Source organism: Pelodiscus sinensis, chromosome 2 (assembly GCF_052426305.1).
Source record: "Pelodiscus sinensis isolate ZL-2025 chromosome 2, ASM5242630v1, whole genome shotgun sequence".
Classification (NCBI taxonomy): domain Eukaryota; kingdom Metazoa; phylum Chordata; order Testudines; family Trionychidae; genus Pelodiscus; species Pelodiscus sinensis.
The window spans coordinates 56101011-56127508 of NC_143053.1; the positions used below are offsets into that span (position 1 = coordinate 56101011).

Sequence of the window (26498 nt, forward strand, 5' to 3'; positions counted from 1 at the left end):
TAATGAATAGGTTTATTTTGTAATGTAAAGCAAGGGTTTCAATAGCAAATGAAATGACAGGGGGTGCTAACATAATGCAATTTATTTTTTCTTCTTCAATAGGAATAGCTAAGATGTAACAAGTGATCTCAGTAGAGTTTAGGGTAAATTGCTGCTGCAACAAACCGCAGTGCTGGGAGGATGATGCAAAGAATATGGAGGGATGGTAAGAAATGGAAAACCCCATTAATATTCAGTAGAATTTATAAATGAACTCCCTTTGGCCATATTCATACCTCTTTTGTCTACACTTGCTACAAATAAGGCCCTGCCTTGATGGGCAAAAGATGTAGTTTTAAATTGTGTTAGCTCTATGAAATTAGTTTAAGACCATTCAAAAGCCCTGTTAATGTATGTTAAAAGGCAGACTATACCACATCCAAAGGCAGATTAGCTGGTTAACACATTTCTGCTCCTCTGGCCTTGGTCCCTATGTGTGTGGTCCCTAGACTGTGCAGCATTTTGTTAAAAAAAAAGCTTTAAAAGTAGAAATTTTGTTGTTCTTTGCATTCAAAATACCCATTAATGCAGAGCTCTCCAACTCCCCAGTCCTCAGCAAAAGAAGGAGCTACTATGCTTTGTTGGCCGAGGAAGGCCAGGATATAAAGATGTCCTGTTCCTGGTGATGCTTTGAAACACTTGTGACTGCTGAGAGCGATCATTAGATTTGATTATTTAATACAAACGATAATCCTCTTTCTTTGTGTACATGGTGCCATCCTGGATACATCTAGATTACACGCTTCTTTTGAAAGAGATCACCTAGACAGCCACCACTTTTTTCGAAAAAGTGCATCGCTTTTTCGGAAGAGAGCACCCAAGCAATCTGGATGCTCACTTTTGAAAAAGCGCTGCTTGCAGTCAAGAATGCCTTTTTTCGAAAGAGCTCTTTTGAAAAAAGGCATTCTTCCTCGTAAAATGAGGTTTACCGCTGTCCAAAAAAGGCATTTTAAAAAGGAAATTAAATTTAATTTCTAAAGAACACGGTGGCAATCTAGACGCAAGTGAAGTTTTTTTGAAAAAAGGCCACTTTTTTTTTTTAAACTGTAGTCTAGACATAGCCCCAGAGGGCAAGGTAGATAAACTGAGGGGCTACGTCTACACTGGCCCCTTTTCCGGAAGGGGCATGTAAATTTCAGCAGTCGCCGTAGGGAAATCCGCGGGGGATTTAAATATCCCCCGCGGCATTTAAATAAAAATGTCCGCTGCTTTTTTCCGGCTTTTAAAAAAGCCGGAAAAGAGCGTCTAGACTGGCCCCGATCCTCCGGAAAAAGTGCCCTTTTCCGGAGGCTCTTATTCTTACTTCAAAGTAAGAATAAGAGCCTCTGGAAAAAGGCGCTTTTTCCGGAGGATTGGGGCCAGTCTAGACGCTCTTTTCCGGCTTTTTTAAAAGCCGGAAAAAAGCGGCGGACATTTTTATTTAAATGCCGCGGGGGATATTTAAATCCCCCGCGGATTTCCCTACGACGACTGCTGAAATTTACATGCCCCTTCCGGAAAAGGGGCCAGTGTAGACGTAGCCGAGAAGCCAGAAAAGGGGTGGAACAAGACTCCTCTATACAGGGAGAGATAGGGATGGGTTGTTTATTGAAAACAAAAGAAGAGCAGAAAATAACTTATTCATTGCTGCTTCCAAGATCTGTGTGCTTTGTGTATGAAGTAGCCCTGAGGATAAAATTCAACACAGAAAAGCTCTTCAGGTCAACAAAGTGGCTGCGTATGTGTTTGTACAGTACGTAACACAATGGGACCCTGATCCTGAATGAGGACTCTATGGTGACATAAATAATAATAGTAGGAGTTACACATGCACATAAAAGGGCAGAGTATGGCTCTACAACTTTATTTCATTATATTACATTTCAAACAGAAATTCAAAAACAACTTTCATTTTAGAGAGGAAAATGTTGTAGCATTATTTTCTAAATGATATAGACCTCTGCATATTGAAAAAAATGAAAAAATATTTTGTCATATACAAAATTATGTTTGATTATATCCAAAATTCTTATTAAAAGGAAATGTGAGCACATTATTCCTACTGCTATTTTCACTTGAGTAGTTTCCAGATTATCCTTTCAAGGCTGCAGGGGTGCAGAAAGCTGGGTTCACTTCCCATGCAGAGAATGTCAGGGTTCCAAGCACTAAGGCTAACATTTTCAGAAGTGTGCAATAATTTTGGATTTTCAGGCTTCCTTATATTTGTCAGAGGTGTCAAGCACCAATATCTCCTATCAAGTTGAATGAATCCTGGGTGCTCATCACCACTGAAAATTAGCTCAGAGATGTCTCAGTTTGAGTGTCCAAAAAGCAAGGCACCCAAGATTAATGGGCACTGCCAAAAATTGAAGACACTGCAAAATCTTTCTGGGTTACCCTTCCCCATCTGTAAAATGAGAATAATAGTATTTACCCGTTTGCACAGTGGTGAGGTTCTTGATCTATACAAATGTAAAGTAGTAGTAGTAGTAGTAGTGGTGGTAATAATATATATAGAGAACAAACAGAACTGATTTTACTTTCTTGGAAAAATAATGGATTCTAACTTTATTTGCATAGTAGTTTAATTTATTTCCTTACACATGTTTTACCAGAGCTCCCTGTATGATATTGTCAAATAATGAAATCTAAAGACACTATGGATTATTGTACTGATATGTATGCAATGTTTAATGCAAAGTGGCTTCATGCAGAGAACTGAAATGAGACACAGATGATTCATTTACACATTTATTTACTATCCTGTGTATTCTATCAGACTGAAATGGAGAACAATGCCATTCATTTTACAGACATTTGACATAAATCAAACAGGTATTTTGATGTTGAACAACTGTACAGACTACCACATGCATATTAATATGTTGGTTGGTGCAGAAATATTTAGTTGATTAGCAAAATCTAGTATAGCAACAAAAATCACATTTCCTTTTTTTATGAGGTTAAAATGCAGCTGATATGGAGACATTGATACGAATACCATTAAATGTAAGAAGTTATACTAATGGTGGAAGGTAAGGAGCTGAAAAAAGTAAACTATTGTTAAATGATATTATTTGCAGAAAGAAATGAAATCAAAACATTTCTAGTAAATACAATAGTAATGAAACAAAGCATGTTTGATGCAATGACCATTGCAAAATGCCCTGTGTTATAATTCCCAACTGCATCCCAAGACAAGCAACATGTGAAGCAAAAGCAGCATATTCTCCCACAAGTCTGGGGCATTTTGTAAAGGCAGATGAAGGAGGTGAGACAAGACGTATCACAGTATGTCTTTATCATCTAGCAACAGTATTTTGGATAGAAAGAGTTGTGTTGGGATCAGAGCGTTTTACAATGAAATGCTGCTAATCCTGTAAAATGGAACAAGGTGAGGACAGTATCATGCTGAAAAAACTTGAAAAAAATACCATTGTGCTTTTTTTTTGCAGCATTCAGAGCATTCACAAAAGAATATAAAGTAAAATTCATTAAATTCAGTAAAACTAATTACAGTTCTTGCTACTGTACCTAATACAGTAAATAACATAAAGCTGAAATACATGTTTTAGTTAATATTTACAATGATCTTAAAATAAGTTAAGTAGTCAACTTTCAACTTCTTTGTATGCTATTCCCTAAGTGTTTCATTTTATGTGCATGACTCCTCTTAACTTTAACAGGAGTTAGATGGCCAAAACTCTGTATAACTTTGAAAATACAAAGGTATAAATGCAAAACTGCTGTCTACCAAATGTGCCCTGGATTTTCCCACAACAAGCTCCCCTCCTTCTGATTTTGCAATGTGATACATACTGTTAGGTTTGCCTAAAGTCATAATAAATTGCCCAGTCCTTCAGTTCTACAAAGGCAAAACTCCCATTGACTTTCTTCCTAGAGACTGCAGGCACAGAAATAATGGCCCAGATCCTTAAAAGGTACTTAGGAGCCTAACTCCCATTGGGCCTATGCCCAATGTTTGCCCCATGTTGCATGGGTAAATGACTGTGAAGGTGCAAAATATTGGAGAATCAGGCCTGAAGTGCTAACCTCATTTGTCACATGATCAAATCATTAGCTAAAGTCATGCTCCATGTATTTCACTTGGAATAACTAGGAGTGTTGATCGGTGAGAATTTTATCTTCACAAATGGTCAGATGGTTGGTATTAAGATATCTTTCAAGATAGAGAGTTAAGAAGATTCACAGATACAAAAGCTCGATGAGTCAGGCTTTTCAAGAGTACACTTTATTGCCTCAGTCCTGACATCCCCTGTCAGACTATGTAAAAGCACTTCAGTGTCTACACTGCAGTTAAATACCTGCAGCTGATCTGGGCTTGTGGGACTGGGGCTGCTGGGCTATAAAACTGCAGTGATATTTGGGCTCGGGCTGGAGCACAGGCTTCAGGACCCGGGAGAGAACAGGGTCCCAGAGTACAGGCTCCAACCTCAGCCCAAATGTCTGCATCAGGTTTGCAGCCCCACTGACTGAGTCACACAAGCCCAAGTCAGCTGACCCGGGCGAGTCTTGGGGGCTCAGTTACAGGGGAAGTATGCAAGTGACCTTTGAAGATGCGGGACATATTTGGGGGACACATTTTATTTTTGTGTTCATGATGAGCATTGATCTTCCATCTGATCAGTGTGTGTGACTTCCATTGAAGACAATGGAGGATCAAAGTGTTACTAACATGTAACCCAATGAAATTAATTGCCTACACCACTCTCTTGTTCAGCAGAGATTTTATGAGTGTTGCCATTAACCAGAAGAATACAGACAATGCCTAGATGAAACATCACTGTTACATATAATTTGCAGGTTTGGGCCACATAAGGTTTTATTTTGAATTAGGTGAATTAATTATTTTTGTGTTCTCTAGAAATTTTTAATTAAGAAGACTAATATTCATTGGTGTGTTAGTCCCCAACTCTGCAAAAGGATGAGCATGGTCCTCTACTAGACCACATAAAGGAAATTAAAGAAGGTAATATGATATAATTGATGTTTTAGAAAAAATCCTCATTAAAACTAATGGGTAATTCTGCTTAAATATCAGTGGCACAGTATTTCCCAAAGGTATTATTTACACTCACAGCAGAGTAAGCATGCAGACATGTCTATTATTTCATCTCTGGCTCACAGCTTTGTACTAGTATTACATCTCATGTGCTACCACTATCCTCTTTGAGCTGATATCAGTGTTCAAGCAGCCATCGTATGATCCAGCCAGTATCACTTACTGTTGTCTAGTATGTAACCTCTGATCCCTAAGCAAAGTGATGAAGAAGCTGGGAAGGAGTACCTCCAAGAACACTTGACTTCCTTTAGTATCCTAGATCCAGATACTAAAATGGCTTAGGCTGATGATTTCTTGTAATCCATGGACAAGGGACAAACATCTGCAGGAACTCTCAATAGCTTTCAAAAGTCAATTAAAAATTGCTTCCCATTTGCCACAAAGACCTGTTACGGTTGAGCAAATTCACCGAGCTTCTTAGAATGATCACATAAGGTTGCGATGGGAAACTATGCCTTTCCTGCTACTGGCCTCATGTGGGCACTACTGTGAGACTCTAGGGTAAGAGTGTGATACATAGAGCCTCAAAACAGAGATGGTGTCCCTCAGATCAAGTGCTGATCATACCACCTAAAGAAGATCAGTGCCTGGATGAAAAGCTGTTATGTGAAGGTGTGAGAAAATGGAAGTGATGGTGGGAAAGTGAATCACTTTGAAAATCTACCCGAAACCTGCTCATCAGCCTCATCTGAGTGGATCTACCCACACCAATTATGTAAACTGTTAAGAGACTTAGAATCTTCTGGGCATTTCTACTTGCATTTCTTTCCTCATTGCAGGAGGAATAACAGGTAGTTTGAAATAGGGCTTTATTTTGACTGCCCGTTTCACTGCCGTGTGTAGACGTGGGCAGTTATTCCGGGCTTGTCAATTTAAAAAAATGGCACCTGGCCGGGAAGATGCAAATCAAGCGCGCGGATATTTAAATCCTGGGCTTGATTTGCAATTTCGAATGCCTACATTTGCAGCCTTATTTTGAATTAGGTTGCAAGTGTAGACATACCCGGAGAGATTACAATGAGCATGAATCACCCTGTTTCAAGACAAAATGCAAAACTTCTCCCTGGATGAGACAATTCCTTAATAAGTAAATAAATAAATAATGATGATTTTCTCTCTATATTTGCACAGTCAAACCTGCCATTTGGGGGCAATGGGAATCATAGAATCATTGAATTCTAGAACTGGAAAGGCCCTTGAGAGGTCATCAAGTCCTGTCCCCTGCCCTCATGGTACCATCTAGAGCATCTCTGAAAGATGCCTATCTAACCTATTCTTAAATATATCCTGTGATGGAGATTCAACAGCCTCCCTAGGGAATTTATTCCAGTGTTTAACCACCCTGACAGGAAGTTAGGAAGAGAACCAAAGCTCAGCAATGAGACTTTACAGTGAATTTATTTTTCAGGAAAGTGTTCAAGTATTATAACAAGCATGGTGTAAATGCCCAGGTAGACTAGGGGAAGAAAGGCAGTGAAATACTAAGTATAGCATCACGGAGCCAATTAGAAAATGTTCTGATTGAGCTATAAATCTCTTTTAAACATTTAAGTTTGGCTAAAACATTGACCATCAAAACTTTGATACAGGATTCTGAAATAGTGTAAAAAATATATTTTTTAAAAAAACCCACTTTTGCTTATGTTTCAAAATCATCTTAATAAATTGTCTTTATTTTTGGGGGATGTCAAGAGCTAGATTCCAGTTTCAGTTGCTTGAGAGTACGTGTAAACCTGGAATAACCAGATTACCAGAGTCATCTATTTACTATAGGTTGAACCTCTCTAGTTAGCCGGAATTCCACTTATCATGGGTGTGACTAAGTTTCCCACAGTCCCATATAGTTTGTTTACAGCCACTAGTCCTGGCGCTCAGTGTTCTGTGCTGTTACTTAGCTCTGATTTACCTCTAAATGTCTTCTGAGAGTCCAGTAAGTAATGCTGCAAGACAATATTGACCTCCTGTGGTCTGGCAAATTCTCTGGTTTGGCACCGGTCAGGTCCCTAGGTGCCAGACTAAAGAGGTTAAATCTGTAGTGAAAAGTCTGGCCTGCAAACTATAAAAGGTCTCCTTGTATTGTAATGCATAGCAAATGGGAGTAGAACTGGGTCTGAAATGGCTCAGGAAAAGCAGAAAAAATGTAGTCAAGTAATTTTTGCATAATGTTAAAGGGATTCATTTTATTGAATCAAATCACCCAGGACCATGCTTCTGATGTATTCTCTGCTGGAGGAAGGGCCAAGGCCAGTCCTGTAGCCTTTACTCAGGTCAATATTTTAATTGGGAGTTTTGCATGAGTTAGGTATTCAGGACTGCGCTCCTGCTTTCTAGGCCAGTCTGGAAATTCCCACTGTGCAAGCCTGTCTTCCTGAAAATGTAATTCAAATGATCAACAATGTGCTAACTGAACTAGACTATCATCAAAACATTTCTAAAGCCTGATCCTTTTGCCCTCAAGATATCTAAAATTACCATGCCTGTTAGTTGCATTGGATTAGCCTGTTCAATTCCAAGCTTCTGTGCTTCTCTGAAAATGTTTCATATACGATGATCAATAAGAGCCTGATTGTGCAATCCTTATTCAGTCAAAGGCTTGTGCAATCCTTATTCAGTCACTGACTGAACCGGGGGCCAAACCTCAAAGTCCTTACTTCATTTTATTCAGTTCTTATTTGAACAAACTCCCATTGGTTTCAATGCAGGAATGGGCCTGCACAAGACATGAGGGCTTGATTCACCGAGTTCCCACTGACATTAGTGGGAATCGAGTTAGGCCTTAATAAACGACTGATTTAATTCAAGGATGATTTAAGGATTAAAGCTCCAATGAGCTCGTCGTGCTTGGATTGCTGCTCTTGTATAGAAAGCCACTGACTTCAAAGATGCTCTGACCAGGTTCAGAAGTCCATGTCTATGGAGCACATTGCAGCATCAGAACCCTAGACTTGGGGGATTGCCTGAACAGAGTTATTAAAAAACGGAATGGGAGTTTTCCTGGGGGTCATAACTAAAGGACTGGGCTTCAATTGGACTAAACTTGGTTTTCATTTTTTTTTTTTTTTTTGGCTAGAGCCTAAAGGCAGATCAAATAGCATTGTGTGATTTCATAAAACTACATAGAAAATACGGACCAACACTTTAGGCATATAAAAATGGACTGGCATTTAGTCTGAGTCATTGAAAATATCTAATAGTAAATAATCAAAATAAATATAGCAGATTAACGACTAGAAAACATTCACGAGATCAGTTTTGGAACAGTGAAACAAACGATTGAAAAATGTTCAGCAGTGTCACAGAAATAGGTAAAATTATATATAACAATATGTTTACCTGGACTGCAACTAAGGACTGAAAGTGCATTTTGATTTTGAGAATTAATGACCAGACACTGATAGGGAGAAATGATACTGTATGCCAAGGTTTCAAATCACACAAGAAACACTTGGCCTCATTTTGGTAAAAAAATAAGTCCTTAATAGACCATTTAAAGATGTACGTATTTTAACCCAACGGACTACACTGCGCTTGTTATCTGGGCCAGCCAATTGAACAGGTATTTGGGGTTGTATCTTGCTGCCTTTCCGCGAGGGAGATTTGAGTAAGCTCTGTAGTCTTCAATCTGCAACTTTGTAACAAAAATGTCCTCTTCTCAGAGAAATACACCATGGACCAGATCGTTCCACTCACTTAAGAGAGGGGCAGTGCAGTTTAAGTGAATGGAATCCCATGGCTGGATCTGCAGCTTCTGTAAATTGGCCTGCCTCCACTGAGGGGAAGAGAGCTATGCTGATTTATGCCAGTTCTCCATCTCAAATACCTGTATGGCTTCCATTACCACAGTATGTCCGAGTACATGCTTTGATACATTTTTCCTTACAAGACCCCTGTAAAAGTTCTTCCTGTTTCAAAGATGGAGAAACTGATGCAAAGAGGGGCTATGACATTTTTTTGAAGTGACACAGGAAGCTTGTGGCAGAACAAGGGACTAAACCTGGGTCTTTCAAGTACAAGGCTATCTCTCTAGCCACTGGAAAAATTCATCATCTCAGCCAAGGAACTGGCCTATCTTGTTATAAGACCACTGTCAGTAAGGGCACGTCTACACAGCAGACTATTGTACTATTTCAAAATAACTAGCACTATTCTGAAATAACATAGTTTGCCTCTACCCAGCAGGCAGTTATTTTGAAATAGTGTCAAAATGCTGTCAAGCTGAAGGACTTCTTACTTTGACTCCTGTAACCCTCATTGTACGAGGAATAAGGGAAGTCGGAGGAAATGTGCTCTATTTAGAAATAAGTGATGTGTAGACGCTCCCTATTTAGAAATAAGCTATTTTGAAATAAGACATGCAATTGTCGTAGCTCAATGTGCATAGCTTATTTCGAGTTAAGCCCTGCAGTGTAGATGCACCTTTAGAAGAATATCAGGCTCTGTATTGCTAAAATAATCAGAAGAAATCATGAAAATGAAATTATTTGTTTTTCACAAGGAAAAATATTGGCTGGTTTACATTATTGTGAATCTGCTTATTCATCAGACATATGGGGATTGATGAACTGACAAAATCTGCTAAATGAGTAATGTATTTACAAAGATTTATTGGCTCTTAGTACTGTGTAATATTAGTACTTGATTAGGACAAATGAATGGCTTTATTTGTGCAGGAGCCTGATTGGTGCATTGTAATCTAGACTTGCGCTCAGCATCTTATTTCTCAAGGCTGAGATAGAGCTCAAGTACATCCAAAAACAAGAGGCTTTGGGTCATTGAGGGTGGAGTAGGGCGGGTGATATTTTTCTTTAATTACATGCTTTTTTCTGTTGATTCATGGAATGGCAATGGCAACAACCTTCAAGACAACTGCTCCTTTGCCCTCTAGCTGGTAACATGGACACCACAGTTAAAGAAAAAAAAGATCATTTTAGGTAAAAGGGAGAAAATTCTTTAAAAAAAGACCTTAAGAAGATCATCAGAGGCAAATAAAACAAAATAAAACACTCTTCGGCAAAAATAAGAATTGAAAAGAAGTATATTGAGAGTAAAAACTTTTTGGATAAACCATTCTTGATGACCATTTGACCCTATTCATTGCCAATGCAATAACGATGTGGTTTGTATTGTTATTTTATAATGGGGAACTTTTATAAGTTATGAAATTTTGGCAATGCTTTTATAAAATATCAAAAGCTTCAATTCTGGTCATTAAATCTTTACTTTTTTCTCAAGAATCCTTAAATTAAATTACAAATGCAACAACAAATACTATGATTTACAGGACAGATAAACTAGAAATACTGAAGTCCCTTAAATAAACAGATATACTCATGAGCTTTTTAACAGAAAGCAAGATATGTGAGATGCTTTAAGCAGAAGTTGCAATTTTGCAACATAAGTCTGTACATATCCTCCAGGCAATGTGCTGTGAAGGAAGTACCTGTGTCCCAGGAAACTTGTCCACAGATCTTTGATAACAATAGCTCTCCCCCCAACCCCAAAATATTTACAAATATATTCATTTTGCAAGCTCAAAGCACCTTGTTTCACATCATTATGAATGCATGCATTGACATTTAATCCTTTCATGTGCAAATTCTAAAACTCATTTTAACCAAGATGAAAAAAAAAAAGTTCAGAGTTTAAAATCTGTCTACAATCATAAAGTGAAAGGATCAAAAATGTCAGACTTTGTAGAACACTGGCTCCTAATAGAGCTCTCTTTATTTTACTCATTGTTCTTGAGTCATTTTTTTCTCTTTTTTTGTTTGTTTGTTACAAAAAGCAGTCTTGGAACTCTTTACTTAAACAGTCTTTAAACTAAACAACTCTTCATGCCATGCAAAAATAACAATTTTATGCACTTTTTTGTTTTTGTTTTGAGGCTTCTCTTGTTTTAGTTCACAGGCATTACTAACTGTGGTTTTATGAAGAGTTTTTTTATTGCTTTTGTGACTAGTCACATGCTGGTTTCCCGTGTAGGACAATAACCAGTTTCTCCTGGATTTGAATGAATTTCTGGGACAAATAAATGGTTTTCCATTTTGTAACTTTCTTGGTTATTGTCCTTCTTTACTTCATCCCCAGCATGGTAAATATCTTGAGTACAGTTGTGACCCATGCTTTTGGGTGAAGAGGAGCTGACTCTTGGCTCATCTGTTAAATGGGTGCCATCACTGTGTTTGTCCCCAAAGTAATTTGTTTTGATATCCTGCTGCTTTTCATGTTTAACACCTTGAATCTCCCTGAAGCCGTGTTCTTCTTCAGTGTCTAGTTCAGTGAAGCTTCTCCTCTCCTTTGAAGGGAAAGTGAAAAGCTTTTGTGTGGAAAACAGAGGGGGCGATCTTTTAGGAGGCCCCTGGCAAAGCATCGAGGCATCAGCACCAAGCATTGATCTTTCACCTTGGGCTGAATTATCTTCTAAAAGAATGGTGCTAATCTGCGGAGATGTAGACTGTGTAAAGTCTGCAGCTGCTGTTACTGGCAATGGTCTCACAGTACTTGGTGGAGTTTGTGGAGTACTGCCTCTGTTTTCCTTAAAGTTAACTTTAAGGGATCTCGATTTTAATGGATTGTTACCTCTTAGAGAACTTTTGGGGCTTTCCACGGCACTGTCAAAATGCAAATGACCATGCAGGACAGTTTGGGAGCCACATCCATCATTGTTTGCAGCAGTTTCAATTGGTGTATAGTCAAAAGTGACATCTCTAGGGGCAAATATTTTCTCTCTTGTGAGTGATATCAATTGAAAACTTTTTGCTCTTTGGTTGTCCTCTAGATTAACAGAGTCAGTTGGGAATCTCATTTGAGAGCCAGGGCATGGAGGAAGAGGTGATGTTTCTGTGAAGTCAGTTGCACAACTGGTGAAGCTATCAATACTAGATGTGCTTCTCATGTCAGTTATTACATCTGTATGCCCAGCTGGCAACGGATTTCTCTGCCCAGTAACTTCCTCCATTTCTATTTCTTCCTCATATTCAGGTGGTTTTACTGGCTGATCTTGGTAGCCAGCGTTAAGATTAGGCTGAGACTGAGTTTTGGTAATTTCATTATATAACATTTCTAGTTTTTGAGCACTCAGGTGTTGTGGGCTGGAAGCAGCGGCAGCAGCATTATTCAATTGCTCATGGGAGCCCTGTTGACTAACTTCCTGGTATTTGTTGTCATAAGACTTATTTGAACTTGTTTCAGACATTGTCCTTCTGGCCCACTTCCACCTGCTTGGAGATAGGTGGTTATCATCAGGTGCTTCCTTTGAATTGGCTGGATCTACAGGCTTTCCCGTGTCTACTGCTACATCAATGAGTTCCATACTGCGCGCAAAAGCATCTTTCAGGTTCATGGAGACAATGCTTCCATTTCGTTTAGCTCTTTCAAGGGCCTCTCTTCTTTTAATGGCCTTTTCCTGCCGTTTTTGCTCCTTGTAAAACTCAGAGAAGTTATTCACAATGATTGGTATGGGCAGGGCTATTACCAGGACTCCAGCAATACAACATAGTCCTCCAACTATTTTTCCAAGTAGAGTCTTAGGATAAATGTCACCATATCCTACAGTAGTCATAGTGATGGTAGCCCACCAAAATGATGCAGGGATACTGGTAAACTTTGTAGCATCTTCATCCTTTTCAGCAAAAAATACAAGGCTGGAAAAGATCATTATTCCCATTGCTAAAAATAGTATCAACAAACCCAATTCATTGTAACTCCTCCTGAGAGTGAAACCTAAAGACTGAAGGCCTGTTGAATGCCTGGCAAGTTTAAGGATCCTTAGTATCCTCATAATACGAAATATCTGAACCACACGTCTGACGTTTTGGAACTGTAGCACACTTTTGTTGGACTCTGTGAGGAAAATGGTGACATAATATGGCAAAATGGCCAGTAAATCAATCACATTTAATGGACCTTTGAAGAACTTCCACTTATTTGGGGAGGACAGGAAACGCAAAAGATACTCCATAGTAAACCAAGCAATACACACAGCTTCAACATGTGCTAGCTGGGGGTTGTCGTTTGGTTGTCCAAATTCATCTATTTCTTGAAGCTCAGGTAGTGTGTTGAGAGACAAAGCAATGGTTGACAGTATGATGAACAGAATAGATACAATGGCCAAAATCTGTAAAACAAATAAACAAGGCTCTGGTTAGCAAATCATCCTGGATGCTAAAAGTAAATGTATTTGAAAGTGACTGCTTGTATTGTGTTATGTGCACCAAATAACCTCAAAATTATCTAAAATTTTCTTTTGTTTTTCCTTCTTTATTTAATTTTTGCAAAGAAAAACACTAGATTTATCCATGCAAATCAAATCCTGCTTCCTTTACTGATTACACACGGTCGATTTATGAGTAAAGTAAGCACAATTTGACCTACAATTTTAAAATAAAAAGGTAATGCTCTTGCTAGAGGCAAAGAACATAAAATGCCATAGCTTTTGATATTGTGCAAAACAGTCATCGTTATCATTCAGCATTAAATGTAATTATTTTAAACCTTAATCACTGGTGAGAAACTGAATGCATGATTGTGATCAAGTGTATGACCCCACACAGGTTCTGATGGGGTTAAAGGGCAATACTGGGCCCAGATAGTCTTTCTGCTCCAGACCTACAGAGCACGCTCCAACTGAGAAAGGGTTCTTCCTTTTCAGTCCTTTCTCAGAAAGAGAAAGGGTCAGGAGGAGGTCAGATTTTTCCCTGAAGGCTCTTAACAAGGGTGCCGGAGAAGGCTTCCTGAGGAAAGAAGACTACTTGGTGAACCTGTTTGGGGCTGACAGTTGGTTCCAACCCACAACCCTAGGAGGGTTAACCATGTCTGGACCCTGAAGGTGCCTTCTGAGTTACCCTCCCTGGGTTACTTCCTTCTGTCTCCCTTTCTCCTACAGTGTGATAGGAGACAAAAATAGGAAGTGATCCAGAGAGGGTAACTCAAAAGGCACCTTCAGGGCCCAGACAAGGTTGACCCTCTTAGGGTCAGGGGTTGGAACGAAGTTGAGTGGGTGGCTCTGCTGCCAATGTCCTCTATTATAAGAGGGGCACAGATCTCCTGCCATCCCAATGCATGTCTGATTAAGAAATGGACTGGACTGCAAACCCTACCCACAGAGAGGCTAGTGCTAAGGCTATTCAACGTGACCCACCAAGCACTTTGTTACATTAACATATTCCGAATTAAACATTCAGTTTTAGTTAATTTAATAATTCATAGTGCACAAATCTCTCATTTCATCACATATAAAATCAAACATAAATTTTTAAACAAGAAATTCTATATAAGGAAAGAAAAATAAATGCCTTAAGAGCCTGAGTCTGCATCGTTGTGATGTCTATGGCAGTTTGGAGGACTTAAAGATTGAAGGAAATGGCCCTTGGACTAGGCAAAAGCTTGGTTGAGAAGTAAAACCATATCCATTAGCTTGAAGGCAAACAAATTCAGGTTCTCACAGACATTGTATAGAACAACTTCCGCAGAATGTTATCTTTTACAAATATTGCTTTAACCTCAGTCTGGAAGAAGTATTTTGCATTTCAATGTCTTGTAGCTTTCATTTGTCATAATACAAGCTAACTAAAGGAAAAAAACAACAGACCATATTATAGAATTTTATGGTTTGAACATTTAGTTAAATTATTTGAACTATAAAGGAATATGTTTATCCTGGAAATTATTTGTGAAAGTGTAACAATTATGACAAACAAATGTATAGAAGAACTTTATGTGGAAAAGCATACTTTAAAAAAAGCCATAAGAAACTTAAGATTTTCATTAGAAGTACTATCATTAATTGTGTTCTGCTTTACTATTTAATTTATGCTCAGTTAAAAAGCATTTGCAATCTTTTCTCAGAAATGGCTCATTTTGAACCATCTTGTGATGTTTGGTGTTCTTCCAAAGACACAATAAGGCAGACAGAAGTACTCTAATATACAAAAAATGTGTAATGCAACAAAGCAATATACAAATCTGTTATACATGTGATGGCTAACTCACTGACCACAACAGAAATAATAGATGTAGGGGACAAATGGTTTGGTTTGGTTCAGCTCATACTTTGAGCAGTATACCAGTATTTTCAAGCCTTGTTCTGACTTACAGAAGCCTTAGCTCTTTAAAAAAAAACCAAAAAAGTCATTCCCAGATACTATCCACAGGATTTTTTTTTCAACTCAGGATGAACATATAAAAGCAGAACCATCACCTATGCTTTGGAGTATAACCCCGACAGATATGTATTTTCCCAGAGTCTTTCCTGTCATCCGTACTTCTTCTTCTAAGAATAATGAATATTAAGGCAATAAGATCCATCTACTTGTGCTCAATGAATCATGACCCATCTCTTTTGGTCTTCCTTGACCCAGAGCCTGAGCAGAGGGAGGAAAGAAGCTGTGCTTTAGTTAACCTGTGCTGTATCTGTCATTATACCTGTAATCAGGTCATTGCTGGGGCCTGTACTCAATAGAAAGTTATACCACTATCCAACTGGAGAAAAGAGGTCAACAGAAGCAAACTGCTACAGGATGGTAAAAGAAAATGGAAGTCCTTTATGGTGTGAGGTCAGTTATCAAAGGAACGGATTCCCAAGAAAATCATACTGCAGTTCAACCATCCCTCACTCAGTTGTGAGACATGCCCCATGTGTGTTAGATTATCAGGTTTCACTGTGTAAAGGTTTGAAGCCTAAATAAAGTCTGGGGTATTGCTCATACCCTCAGCATCCTAGAATAACATAGCTATAGTGTGCACATCCTTGGGTTCTATAAAATATTTAATAACGCTACACTATAATTTTATTTTAAAAAAAATTGAAGGAAAAATAAATACATAATCAATGTGGCCAAGGTAGAAACTGTGAAGCTGTTACCAATCTGCATGTGCAACTGGGAGCTACTGTCAATCAAACTGACTACTTCCTTACTTCAGCCTGCCACAGAATATAAAGAGTAGTATATGAAATTGTCTGGTAATACATGTCAGTTCTACTGAGATAATAAAATCATGAAAACAGCATTTGTCTAATTTGTTATCAAACTCGGTTTTCTTTAGGGAATGCTGGCCAAGACACAGGGGTTATCTCCTTCACGTCTCAAAATGTGCAGAAGCACAGTCTTTGTAGAAGGAAGGCCTCATCTGAAGAAAGGGTGGCTTGGGAGAATAGCACCCTTCATAAAGCTACACTGCAGTGTTAGCATTGCATTCTAGAACAAATCCTTTTATGGTATTGGCTACACAACCTTCTTGTCCAAGAGAAGAGTGCAATTTAGCAAACCAAGGTGAGGCTACCTGTTATCTCCAAGAGATTAATTTTTGGTGCCAGATGCTGGTAACATACAAATCCTGTGTTCTCTGGTGGTTTTAATAAGAGTTGAAAATGCACATGGAATGGCAGATCTGCAACAGTGTAGAACTACAGTGGTCAACTATATGCCTATGCACATTATTGGTGAAGGATCTTTAGTGCAAAAGAAATGATTTTGGTTTCCTATAATCATAGAATTGTAAGACTAAAGGGATCTTGAGAGGTCATCTGGTCCAGTCCCCTGCACTTAATGCAGGACAAAGTATTATTTAAACCATCTCTGACAAGTGTTTGTGTAGCCTGATTTTAAAAAACTCCAATGATGGTGATTCCACAACCTTCCTAGGCAATTTATTCCAATGCTTAACCACCCCGACAGGACATTTTTCCTAATTGCCAACCTACACCTCCTTTGCTGCAATTTAAGCCCATTGCTCCTTGTTTATCCTCAGAGGTTAAGGAGAACCAGGGTCCTGGATGGGGTGGAGGGGAAGAAGAAGGGTGTGTCAAGCAGGGGCAGAGCCCCACAATAATCTTCAAGGGGAGGGGCAGAATTTCTTCGGTCCTGATGGTGGAAACAGTGATCTCCTTGTCCTGGAGCTACTGAGAGTAGAGATGGGATGGTAGAGGGGATGAGGTAGGGAAGAACAAGCTCAAGTTGGGATGCGGGAGGGAAAGAGAAAAGGAAGAGTGAGCTTGAACCAGGATGGGAGGAGTGAGGGGAAAATGAGCTCCTGCCAGAATGTATCCCCCACCAAAGGGGTCAAAATTAAATTTTGGCGCAAACCAATTTTTTCAATCTTCTTTCATAGGTCACTTTTTTTCATAGGTCTCAGTTTTTTGCTCTTCTCTGGACTTTCTCCAGTTTGTTCACAATTTTCCTGAAATGTGGTGCCCAGACTGGACACAATACTCCAACTGAGGCCTAATCAGCGCAGAGTAGAGCGTAAAAATTACTTCTCTTGTCTTGCTCACAACACTCCTGTTAATATATCCCAGAATCATGTTTGCTCCCCCCCCAGCAGTGTCACACTGTTGACTCCTATTTAACTGGTGGTCCACTATGAGCTCACATCCCTTTCCGCAGTACTCCTTCCTGGGCAGCCATTTCCCATTCTGTATGTGCGCATCTGACTGTTCCATCTTCAGTGGAGTACTTTGCATGCAAGAATCTACGGTTTTCATTTCACTGGGACCTTGGCATGTAATTAAAGCTGTGCATCATTCCACATAGTATGTTCTAATTATTGCAATTGATTAGATTTTACAAGTCATTAGGCAAAGCCTGGCAGGGGAGCAATAGTAACAGCAGTAACTGTCTACACAAGAAAGGGTTTGCCAGAATAGCTGTACCCTCCCAGTGGAAATACAGCTTACTCCAGAAAGAGTTCTTTTGCTGATATACCTTATAACAGCAGTTCTCAAATGTCATTGCACTGCAACACCCTTCTGACAACAAAAATCACTACACAGCCCCAGGATGGGGAACTGAAGCATGAGCCTGCCCAACCCCCACCACCCTGGGCAGGTAGGTCAAAGCTGTAGCCTGTAAGCTGAGTCCTGCTGCTCAGGGCAGAAACCCTCAGCATTCAGGTTCAGCCCTTGGTGGTGGGATTCAGGCTTTGGCTTCAGCCCTGGATCCTCGCAAGTCTAACACCAGCCCTGGTGACCCCATTTAAAACAGGGTTGCAAACAGTTTTTTTACATCTTTGTGCAGAATGAATTTTGTTATGTGCACCAATATGGAGGTGACGTGTGACACATAAAGTTCGTACTGGTGCACAACACAAAACTCATCTCCCACATGGATGGTGTGTGGCACGGGCTTAGGGGCCAAGGGCTTAAAAGTGTGGGAGGGGGCTCAGGATAGGGAAGAGAGTTGTGGTGTGGGGGGGATGAGAGTTCTGGCTAGAGGATGCAGGGTTTGGGATACAAGAGGGGGCTGAGGACTGGATGTGGGTGGAGTGGGTGCTCCAGATGGGGGTGTGGGCTCTAGGGTGGGCCTGGAGAGGAAGGATTTGGAGGGGGTGCCAGCTGCCCTGGGGAGAGAAGACCACTTTCAAGCCATCTCTCACCATAGAAGCTTGGGGTCAGGTAAGAAGCACCTTTCCGCAGCTGAAGCAGCTCCAGCTGGGCGTTGCTGGGGAGGGGCACCACTCCAAGGCCCTGGGATGTTCAGGCAAGGCTGCATGGGGGCATCTCTTTCTCAGCTGCAGCAGGTCCAGGGCTGGAGGAGGGTCAGGGGAGAAGTGCTTCTCCCCCACCATGGTTAAGTGCAGGGCAGATTGTAGCTGGTATCGGTGGGTGGAAGTACCTCTCCCCTGGCTGTGGCAGCTTCACGCTGGGGTCATTGGGGAGAAACACCTCTCCTCACAGCACCAGATCTGGGGCTTGGTGAGAGGCATCTATCCCCACTGCAGCCCTAAGCCCCACTGTCGGGCTTAATAGGCAGCTGCACTGCTGCATGGCCACGCAACTTAGAGGGAACGTAGTTCACAACCCACTGCCTTATACCAATAGCCTGAACAAAACACAGTTTACCAGAAAAAGGTATTTTTGCTAGGATAACTGCACCTACACTAGAGCTTCTGTATATTGGGTTGGGTTGTAATTTGTTTACACCTTTGCCCAACATACCATGAGGCAATACTTTTACCTGTAGGCCAGGCCTGAGGGAGAGTAGTGGAAATGAGAGGGGAAACAGCATAGCTCTTTGAGAAATGATACCATGGAGACTCCTCCTCCAGGCTCACTTGCCTCATTCTGTTTAGTGTTGGAATGGCTACACAGAATTTAGGATTACTGAGGGAAATATCTGAGATATGGCTGGGCCACTAGGCCAAATACCTAACTTGAATATTGCGATTAATTAGGCGATCATGTACTCAACCTGCAGAATAAGGTATCGTGTTTAGCATTAAATGAGTAGGTGCCACAAAAAACAGGAACCCGAGAGCAGAGAGATACCTTCACCATACATTTTATCCTTTAAAAAGGCTTATTCATTTACCACACCCACACATATTATAGGCACATATACACATTTTCACACACAAACATCATTATTCTCAAAATTTGCTTTGGTTCTTTCTTATTCCACATTCCACTCTTGGAAAATCTATTCTCTCTCCGAGTAGCATAGAACAGCAGCACAAGAGACATTTGAAACAGCATGGCAGTTGAACTATAATTCAAGACAAAAAATGGTTTACTTAATTTTTTCTTTCTGCATTAAAATGAATATCCATATAATCGATAGTTAAACTGTTCATTGTAACATACTACTTAGTTACAACTACAGAAGTAAAACCCATTCAGCATTTTAAATATTTCTGGCTACCTTAACATTTCTGAAGTAATGTGTGCACAGAAATCTTGATGGACAAATAGAAGTAAATAGCAAAATTCCCACTGATGTCAAAAGTGCCGTACCAGGCCCTTAGTGGGCTTCTGTAGATACTGAAGCTTCGGTATTTTTATGGAAAGAATTAGCAGCAATCTGTAGGAAATTTGGTAGGTTTCCAGTATTAAAGAGCCATTAAGAACTAACTGTTCCTAAGCATCTAATTTAATTGAACTCATCAACCATTATGGCAACATAGAAAAACTTGGGTGTTTTTTGTTATACACAATCTAAAGATCATTACATAGAAGGATCACAGAAATAAGGGAAGAACATCAGGGCGTAACGCAATAAGCATTCTTGCATTCCTCTCGCTTAGCAACATCCCTCTTTATACAATTACTTCTGAGGTCACTCATTAAAACCAAATAATTGCATAAAGTGTTGGAAAGGATACACTAGGTCCAAACTCAAATGTGGACACTCTGCCAAAAGAACATTCAGAGCTGAGCTAAATCAGTTGGTATAGAAAAGCAGATTAAATTAATTTAAATTTGCAATCAGGTAAAACTAGATTAGCTATCTTATCCCCTTTGATTTGACTTCCAGTTATATATTTTTGTCTGCATCATACACATAGCCATCATATTTGGCATCTTTTTGGCACAGAGGGAAAGGACTTAATGGGTACAGAAACCAAAACTACCTTTTTATCCTCTTGGAGGAAGTCGATGCACATTGACAGGGGGAAGGCTTGGTAAACTTTTCCTATCACTGTAGTCTCTGTACTCTTCTATGCAAAAAGCTTCAGTTACCAGTGCTGTCAGCCTAGCTTCCACAATTACTAAAGCTATAAACAATTACATTTGTACCAAGAATAATAATTTACAGCCTCCAATGTTTGCCTGCAGTTAAAGTGAATTCAGGTTCAAGGTAGGCCTAAGGGCTCTTAAATCTTTTCTTCAAAAAAAGCGAACACCACTAGCCCATTATGCTTTTGAAGCATTATTAATACCTTGTATATTATGAACAAATGTCTTGTGAAGGTGTATTAGGATTCAGGGAGTCACTCTTCCTAGGACATCTGCCTCAGAATAGAGAAGATACATGCAACTAGGGCTTGATCCAAAGCTCACTGAAGCCAATGGAAATTATTGTTGTCACCAGGCTTTGGATCAGTGTGTGAATATTGGGTGGAATGCCCAGATATGCTCCATGGGGGCATGATCAGTTGGTTGATATGCAGGGCCCAATTCCTGGCAAAATATGCATGGATGCTGCTGTTGATATCTGGTGCTAACAGAATGGAGCATTCTCAATTGTTTTGTCCCTTAACTCTATGAATTATCCCATAGGATGGCTCAACAATGCTCCCCAACACCAGTGCACAACACAACATTAAGAGCAGAATTTGACCCTATACTAGGTACAGAGATGACACAAATTGATTTTATCCCTACACAACAGCTATGGCATCCTGTTGTTTGTGTTACTGTGCCTAGAAAATGTCATTTGTAATGGAACTTGACAATGCAGTTGTAGTAACACTTCCATTCCTAAAGTTTCCTTTTTGAAAGTTCATCTCTCTACCATAATATCTGATTTCAGACTCCTGTGGAAGTTTAAATACAATGAAGGAGAGGAGAGTAATTTAACAGAATGAATTTACATAAGAATTTAAGAACAGCCATACTGGATCTGACCAAAGGCCCCTCTATCCCAATATAGTGTCTTCTGATAGATGCCCCAGAGGGAATGAACAGAACAGGTAATCATCAAGTGATCATTCTTTGTCACAAATTTCCAATCCTGACGAACAGAGGCTAGGAACACCATCCCTGCCAATCCTGGCTAATAGTTATTGATGGACCTATCGTCCATTAATTTATTTAGGTCTTTTTTGAACCCTGTTATAGTCTTGGCCTTCACAACATCCTCTGGCAGAGAGTTCCACAGGTTGACTGTGCATTGTGTGAAGAAATACTTCCTCTTATTTTAAACCTGCTAACTATTCATTCCATATGGTAAGTACTTGTTCTTACAGGAATAACACTTTCTTATTTACTTTCTCCACACCAATCATGAATTTTTAGACCCTTATCATATCCCCTGCTTAGTTGTCTCTTTTCTGAGCCAAAAGTCCCAGTATTATTAATTTATCCTGATATGGCAACCATTCCATACACCTAATAATTTTTGTTGCCCTTTTCTGATCCTTTCAATTCCAATATATCATTTTGAGATGAAGCAACCACAATTGCACCTAGTATTCAAGAGGCAGGTGTACCGAGTATTTATAGAGACAATAATATAGCTTATGTCTTATTACTTATCCCTTTCTTAATGATTCCCAACATTCTTTTATTTTTTTGACTGTCACTGCACACTGATCGAACCCATATTGCAGTTATAGTTAGCACATGTGATGAAACTTTGACAGTGTGTGTAATCAATGAACAGCTTTTCTCTGCTACTCAGGATGTCTTTCCTTGATGATATTATTTAAATTTCTGACCTTTCAAGTTCCTTTTTTCCCCAAATCATTTTTTAAAGGACACAACTTGAAGTTTCTCCATTGAGCCCCCTGTGCTTGGGATAGTTTCTCATTTCATGTGTAATAAGAACCATTTCCTCTACTCCATCAGTTCCCTTCTTAGCCTCCAGTTTGTTCAATAAGGCTTTCTACACTGATCTCCCCATACATATGATTATGCATCTTGTTCATCTTCTTTCCCAATACATTGTATGTGGCTGAATTAGATTTTAAGGGCCAGTTTGCCCCAGGATGAATTTAAGCATCAGGATTTAGCAGGAATATGTGTTGGATCACCCGCTTGTAGCTGAATACAAAGGTAGTTGGGTCTGAGATGCTTGTAAGGCTTGTGTGACATGGGGCTGTCATTCCTGGTTATGTGGATTAAGCCTGGAAGATGGTGAACTAGGAAGTTGCCAGCATCTTTTTGGATACTCGTGGTATCATAGTGAGTCACAGAAAATTCAGGTTCAGTGTTTCTTAACTTTACAGGGAAAAACAACATGGTTATCAGTTACAGTTGACAATATATGGTGTAGAGAACTTATAGACTGAATTGGTCAGCAGCAGATAATCAGGCAGTGAAGTGAGTAGGAGAGAGTGGACAAACTATTCACTGGCATCTCAGTGACTGGTACAGGGGCTATGTGTCAGAGGTGAACATGAGTGAGAGACCTGGGAGATAACTGCTAGACCTTATTGGCTGGAGAAAGGAGGGAAGATCCCATGTATTCACAGAGTTAAGAACCTTTCATGCATACCCTCCTTCCTCCTGGGCTGAATTTTTAAGGGTTAGGCTGACGGGAGTTCAATCCTGAATATTGGTTTTTGGGCATGAGGCTATGTAACACAGTGTTGGACCCACCTACATGCCTGCTAAGTTTTTTTAGGATGGGAAATCAGGCTAACCACCTGCATTAAAATAAAAAGTAAATGCAGGTGAAACCTCTTACTTAACAATCTATTGCTATCTCTGTTTCATTCTCCTGCGGCTGTGTCTACACTGCAACCCTTTTCCGGAAAAGGGATGCAGATTAGACCAGTCGGAATTGCGGAGGATTTCTTATTCCTACTTTCAAGTAGGCTTATTTTCTGGAGACAAAGGGCTTATTTTCCGGAGAATCACATCTAGACTGGCGCTTTTCTCTGGCTTATCCCCAAGCCGGAAAAAAGCGGCAGCCATGTAAATGTAAATGCCGCGGGGGATATTTAAATCCCCTGCGGATTTGCAATTCCGACCGGTCTAATCTGCATCCCTTTTCCGGAAAAGGGGTGCAGTGTAGACATAGCCCTGCATGTCTTCTTGATCAGCATATATAATACGTTAAGTAGAAAAAATCCCTACAGAAGTATTAGTATTGCAGTTAACACTTGAATAATCGATTATAATTATGTCTCATCCAATTAGGATAAAATATGTATGGTAATTTTGTTGTTGACTAGTGAAAGGCCATCTCAGACAAAGACATGAAATCAATAGCAAACTGACAGGCAATGCTTACTGCAGAAGAAATGTTAGTTCATTCTAATAACTGAAGACTTGATCCAAAATCCACTGGGGTCAATGGAAGTATTTCCATTGATGTCAGTGGGCATTGGCTCAAGCTCTGAACATGAATATCTCACATAGTTGGGTTGATACTAGTCTATAAATACAACACAAATTGTTTTATGAATACAATAATTCAACCCAATCCAGATTTAAAAATATAAAATTTATTTCTAGCTAAAAGTGATGTAAGGGACAAATATAGTTAAAATGTGATTTGTCATGTTGCTTCAAGTGATATCTAGAAGCAAGAGATAAGTTTCAAGGGTGACATGAAAACCAGAAGTTTCTATTTATCCTTGGATCTGGACTTTCAACACTCCAGTCATCCAAAGAAGTGGGTTGTACCCACAAAAGCTCATGATACCATCTACATGTTTTGTTAGTCTTTAAAGTACTACCAGAATATTTGTTGTTTTTTTAAGTTTTTCCTGTTACAGACTAACTTGGCTACCCCTCTGAAGCTTTATTTCCAAAGTGTTTGCCAATTCAAGAGTATTTTTGCTTGTCTTAATGTGGCTTCTTTCTCTTGCACTTTGGGGTTCAAACAAAGACCAAAGACTCTGAGAAAAATCAGCCAATGTTGCCATCAATGATATTGAAACATAAAAAGCTCCCTGAAACTTACGGGGAAAAAGTGTGAGTTTACGAACATTTTTGTCCACATTCACTCAAAAGGTTCACAAACGTTGGTGGGCCATTTTGATGATCATAAGCTGAGTTTTACTGGTGTTTGGACTTCATGATGAAAGCTTTTCACAATTCAACTAATATGCCAGGCTGGGCAAAGCTTAATATTATTGTTGCCAACAATGTGCTAGACTCCTTGGAACTTCCATATACACGGTGCTGAATATTTATTCCTGTTCCACACTCCTGGCACTATTCTGCACTCCTTGCACTATTCCGCACTCCTTGCACTACTGCTGGTCTTAATAGGAATTTTTGGCGACCAAGGCACATGCTGACTATTCATGATGATAATTATGTACCTAGGCAAACAGAATCAGACTCTATCAAAATGTGAAATAGCATGAGCAAAGCTTTGTGGAGCTGTCCATGAAGGTGGTGCTGAATAACTTGCCATGGCACATTACCAGATATAACACTGAAATTGCACAGTTCTATCCTCGGGTGTGTCTAGACTACATGGCTCCATCGACAGAGTCATGTAAAGTAGTTTACTCGACATAGTCAATGAAGCAGGGATTTAAATAATCCCCGCTTCATTAAAATAAAAATGGCCGCTGCGGTGTGCTGACAATCAGCTGATCCGGCACAGCGTGGCAGTCTAGACAATGTGGTGCGGTCAACAAGGGAAGCCTCTGTCGACCGCTCCTGTAAACCTCGTTTCACAAGGCTAGACTGCCACGCTGTGCTGGATCAGCTGATTGTTGGCACAGTGCGGCGGCCATTTTTATTTTAATGAAGCAGGGATTATTTAAATCCCCGCTTCATTGACTATGTTGAGTAAACTACTTTACATGGCTCTGTCGATGGAGCCATGTAGTCTAGACACACCCCTCATGTCCTGTATAAATCTAGTTGTTTGCTATCATCTTCTTATATAAAGGAAGATATGAAAATATGCTAACATTGCGTAAGGGCCATAATGGAGTGAGATTTATTTAGAGACAGGACACCACTGAACAAGGCTGAACAATGTCTCCAGAAGTGAGATGATTCTGTTTATTGATTGTTGTTAAACAGGTTGCCAGAAATGACAGGGAAAACAAGGCAGAACCAAACAAATAGAAGAAAGGGTAAATCACATAGGAACAATAATTTAGGTGTAATCAATTGTAATATGGTTTGGTGGTTAGATAGAGTGGGAATCAACTTATCTGATGTGCAGATTTATTTTGATATTACTCATTTGATACAGGAATGCTGTTGATTTTTAGCTTTTTTTGAAGCAGAATATCTAGATCTAGATCTAGATCTCCAACATAGCCATTCTGTGTTACTTGGCTCTTCTCATAGTGAATGTTAGTCATATTTGTTGATATATTAATGGATTTTATTTAAAGCTGAGCTCCTGAGATCTCATAGGCTGTTCAGTTTACAGTTGACTATAATTTGACTTGACAACCACATTTAAGTTCATTGTTAAATCATTCTCATTTCATCCACTTTACCTATCACTGATCTTAATTTTCTTGAAGTAATGTAATACATGGAATACATCTGATCTTCCAAACTGATGATTGCCATAATCTGTCAGCCCAATTCTTTTGTTCAACCACATTTGCATCTGAGTTAATGCTGTTGTTACAAGCTCTCTATTGCCACATCAGTTACACTAACTTGAGCTTTTGCAGTTTTTCTCTACAGCTACAACAGCTAGATCAGCGATTGGCACTCTAGGCTAATAAGTGGGATGCATGAGTAGCCCTTCTTCTGAGTGGGCAACAAGACTGGCATAACCAAGGTGTCTCCTGGGATAGAGTAGTTTTGGTAATTGCACTTGCATACCTACAATTTGCAGGGTGTGCCGACTGAACTGTACAGAGATTTGATTGAATTCAGAGGCAGTGCCTGGTTCTCACAGTCAATGGTATGTGCAATCAGCACACATCTCACTTAACATGCCCTTGCTTTAAATGTGTATCACTTTAGTACGGTAATACCAATAGAAAAAAACCTGACACGGATAGAAACCAGCAGAATCTGGCA

At 39.6% G+C, this 26498-nt stretch overlaps 1 protein-coding gene across 1 annotated transcript in view; it reads right to left on the reverse strand.

Moving 5' to 3' along the window:
• Positions 1–1579: 1579 nt before the first annotated feature.
• KCNB2 (potassium voltage-gated channel subfamily B member 2) overlaps positions 1580–26498 on the reverse strand; it is a 288523-nt gene continuing 263604 nt past the window's right edge. Inside the window, exon 3 of the mRNA XM_006131524.5 lies at positions 1580–13217. Within this exon, the coding sequence (XP_006131586.3) occupies positions 11061–13217 (2157 nt within the window). The 3' untranslated portion in view covers positions 1580–11060. The remainder of the gene's footprint in view (positions 13218–26498) is intronic.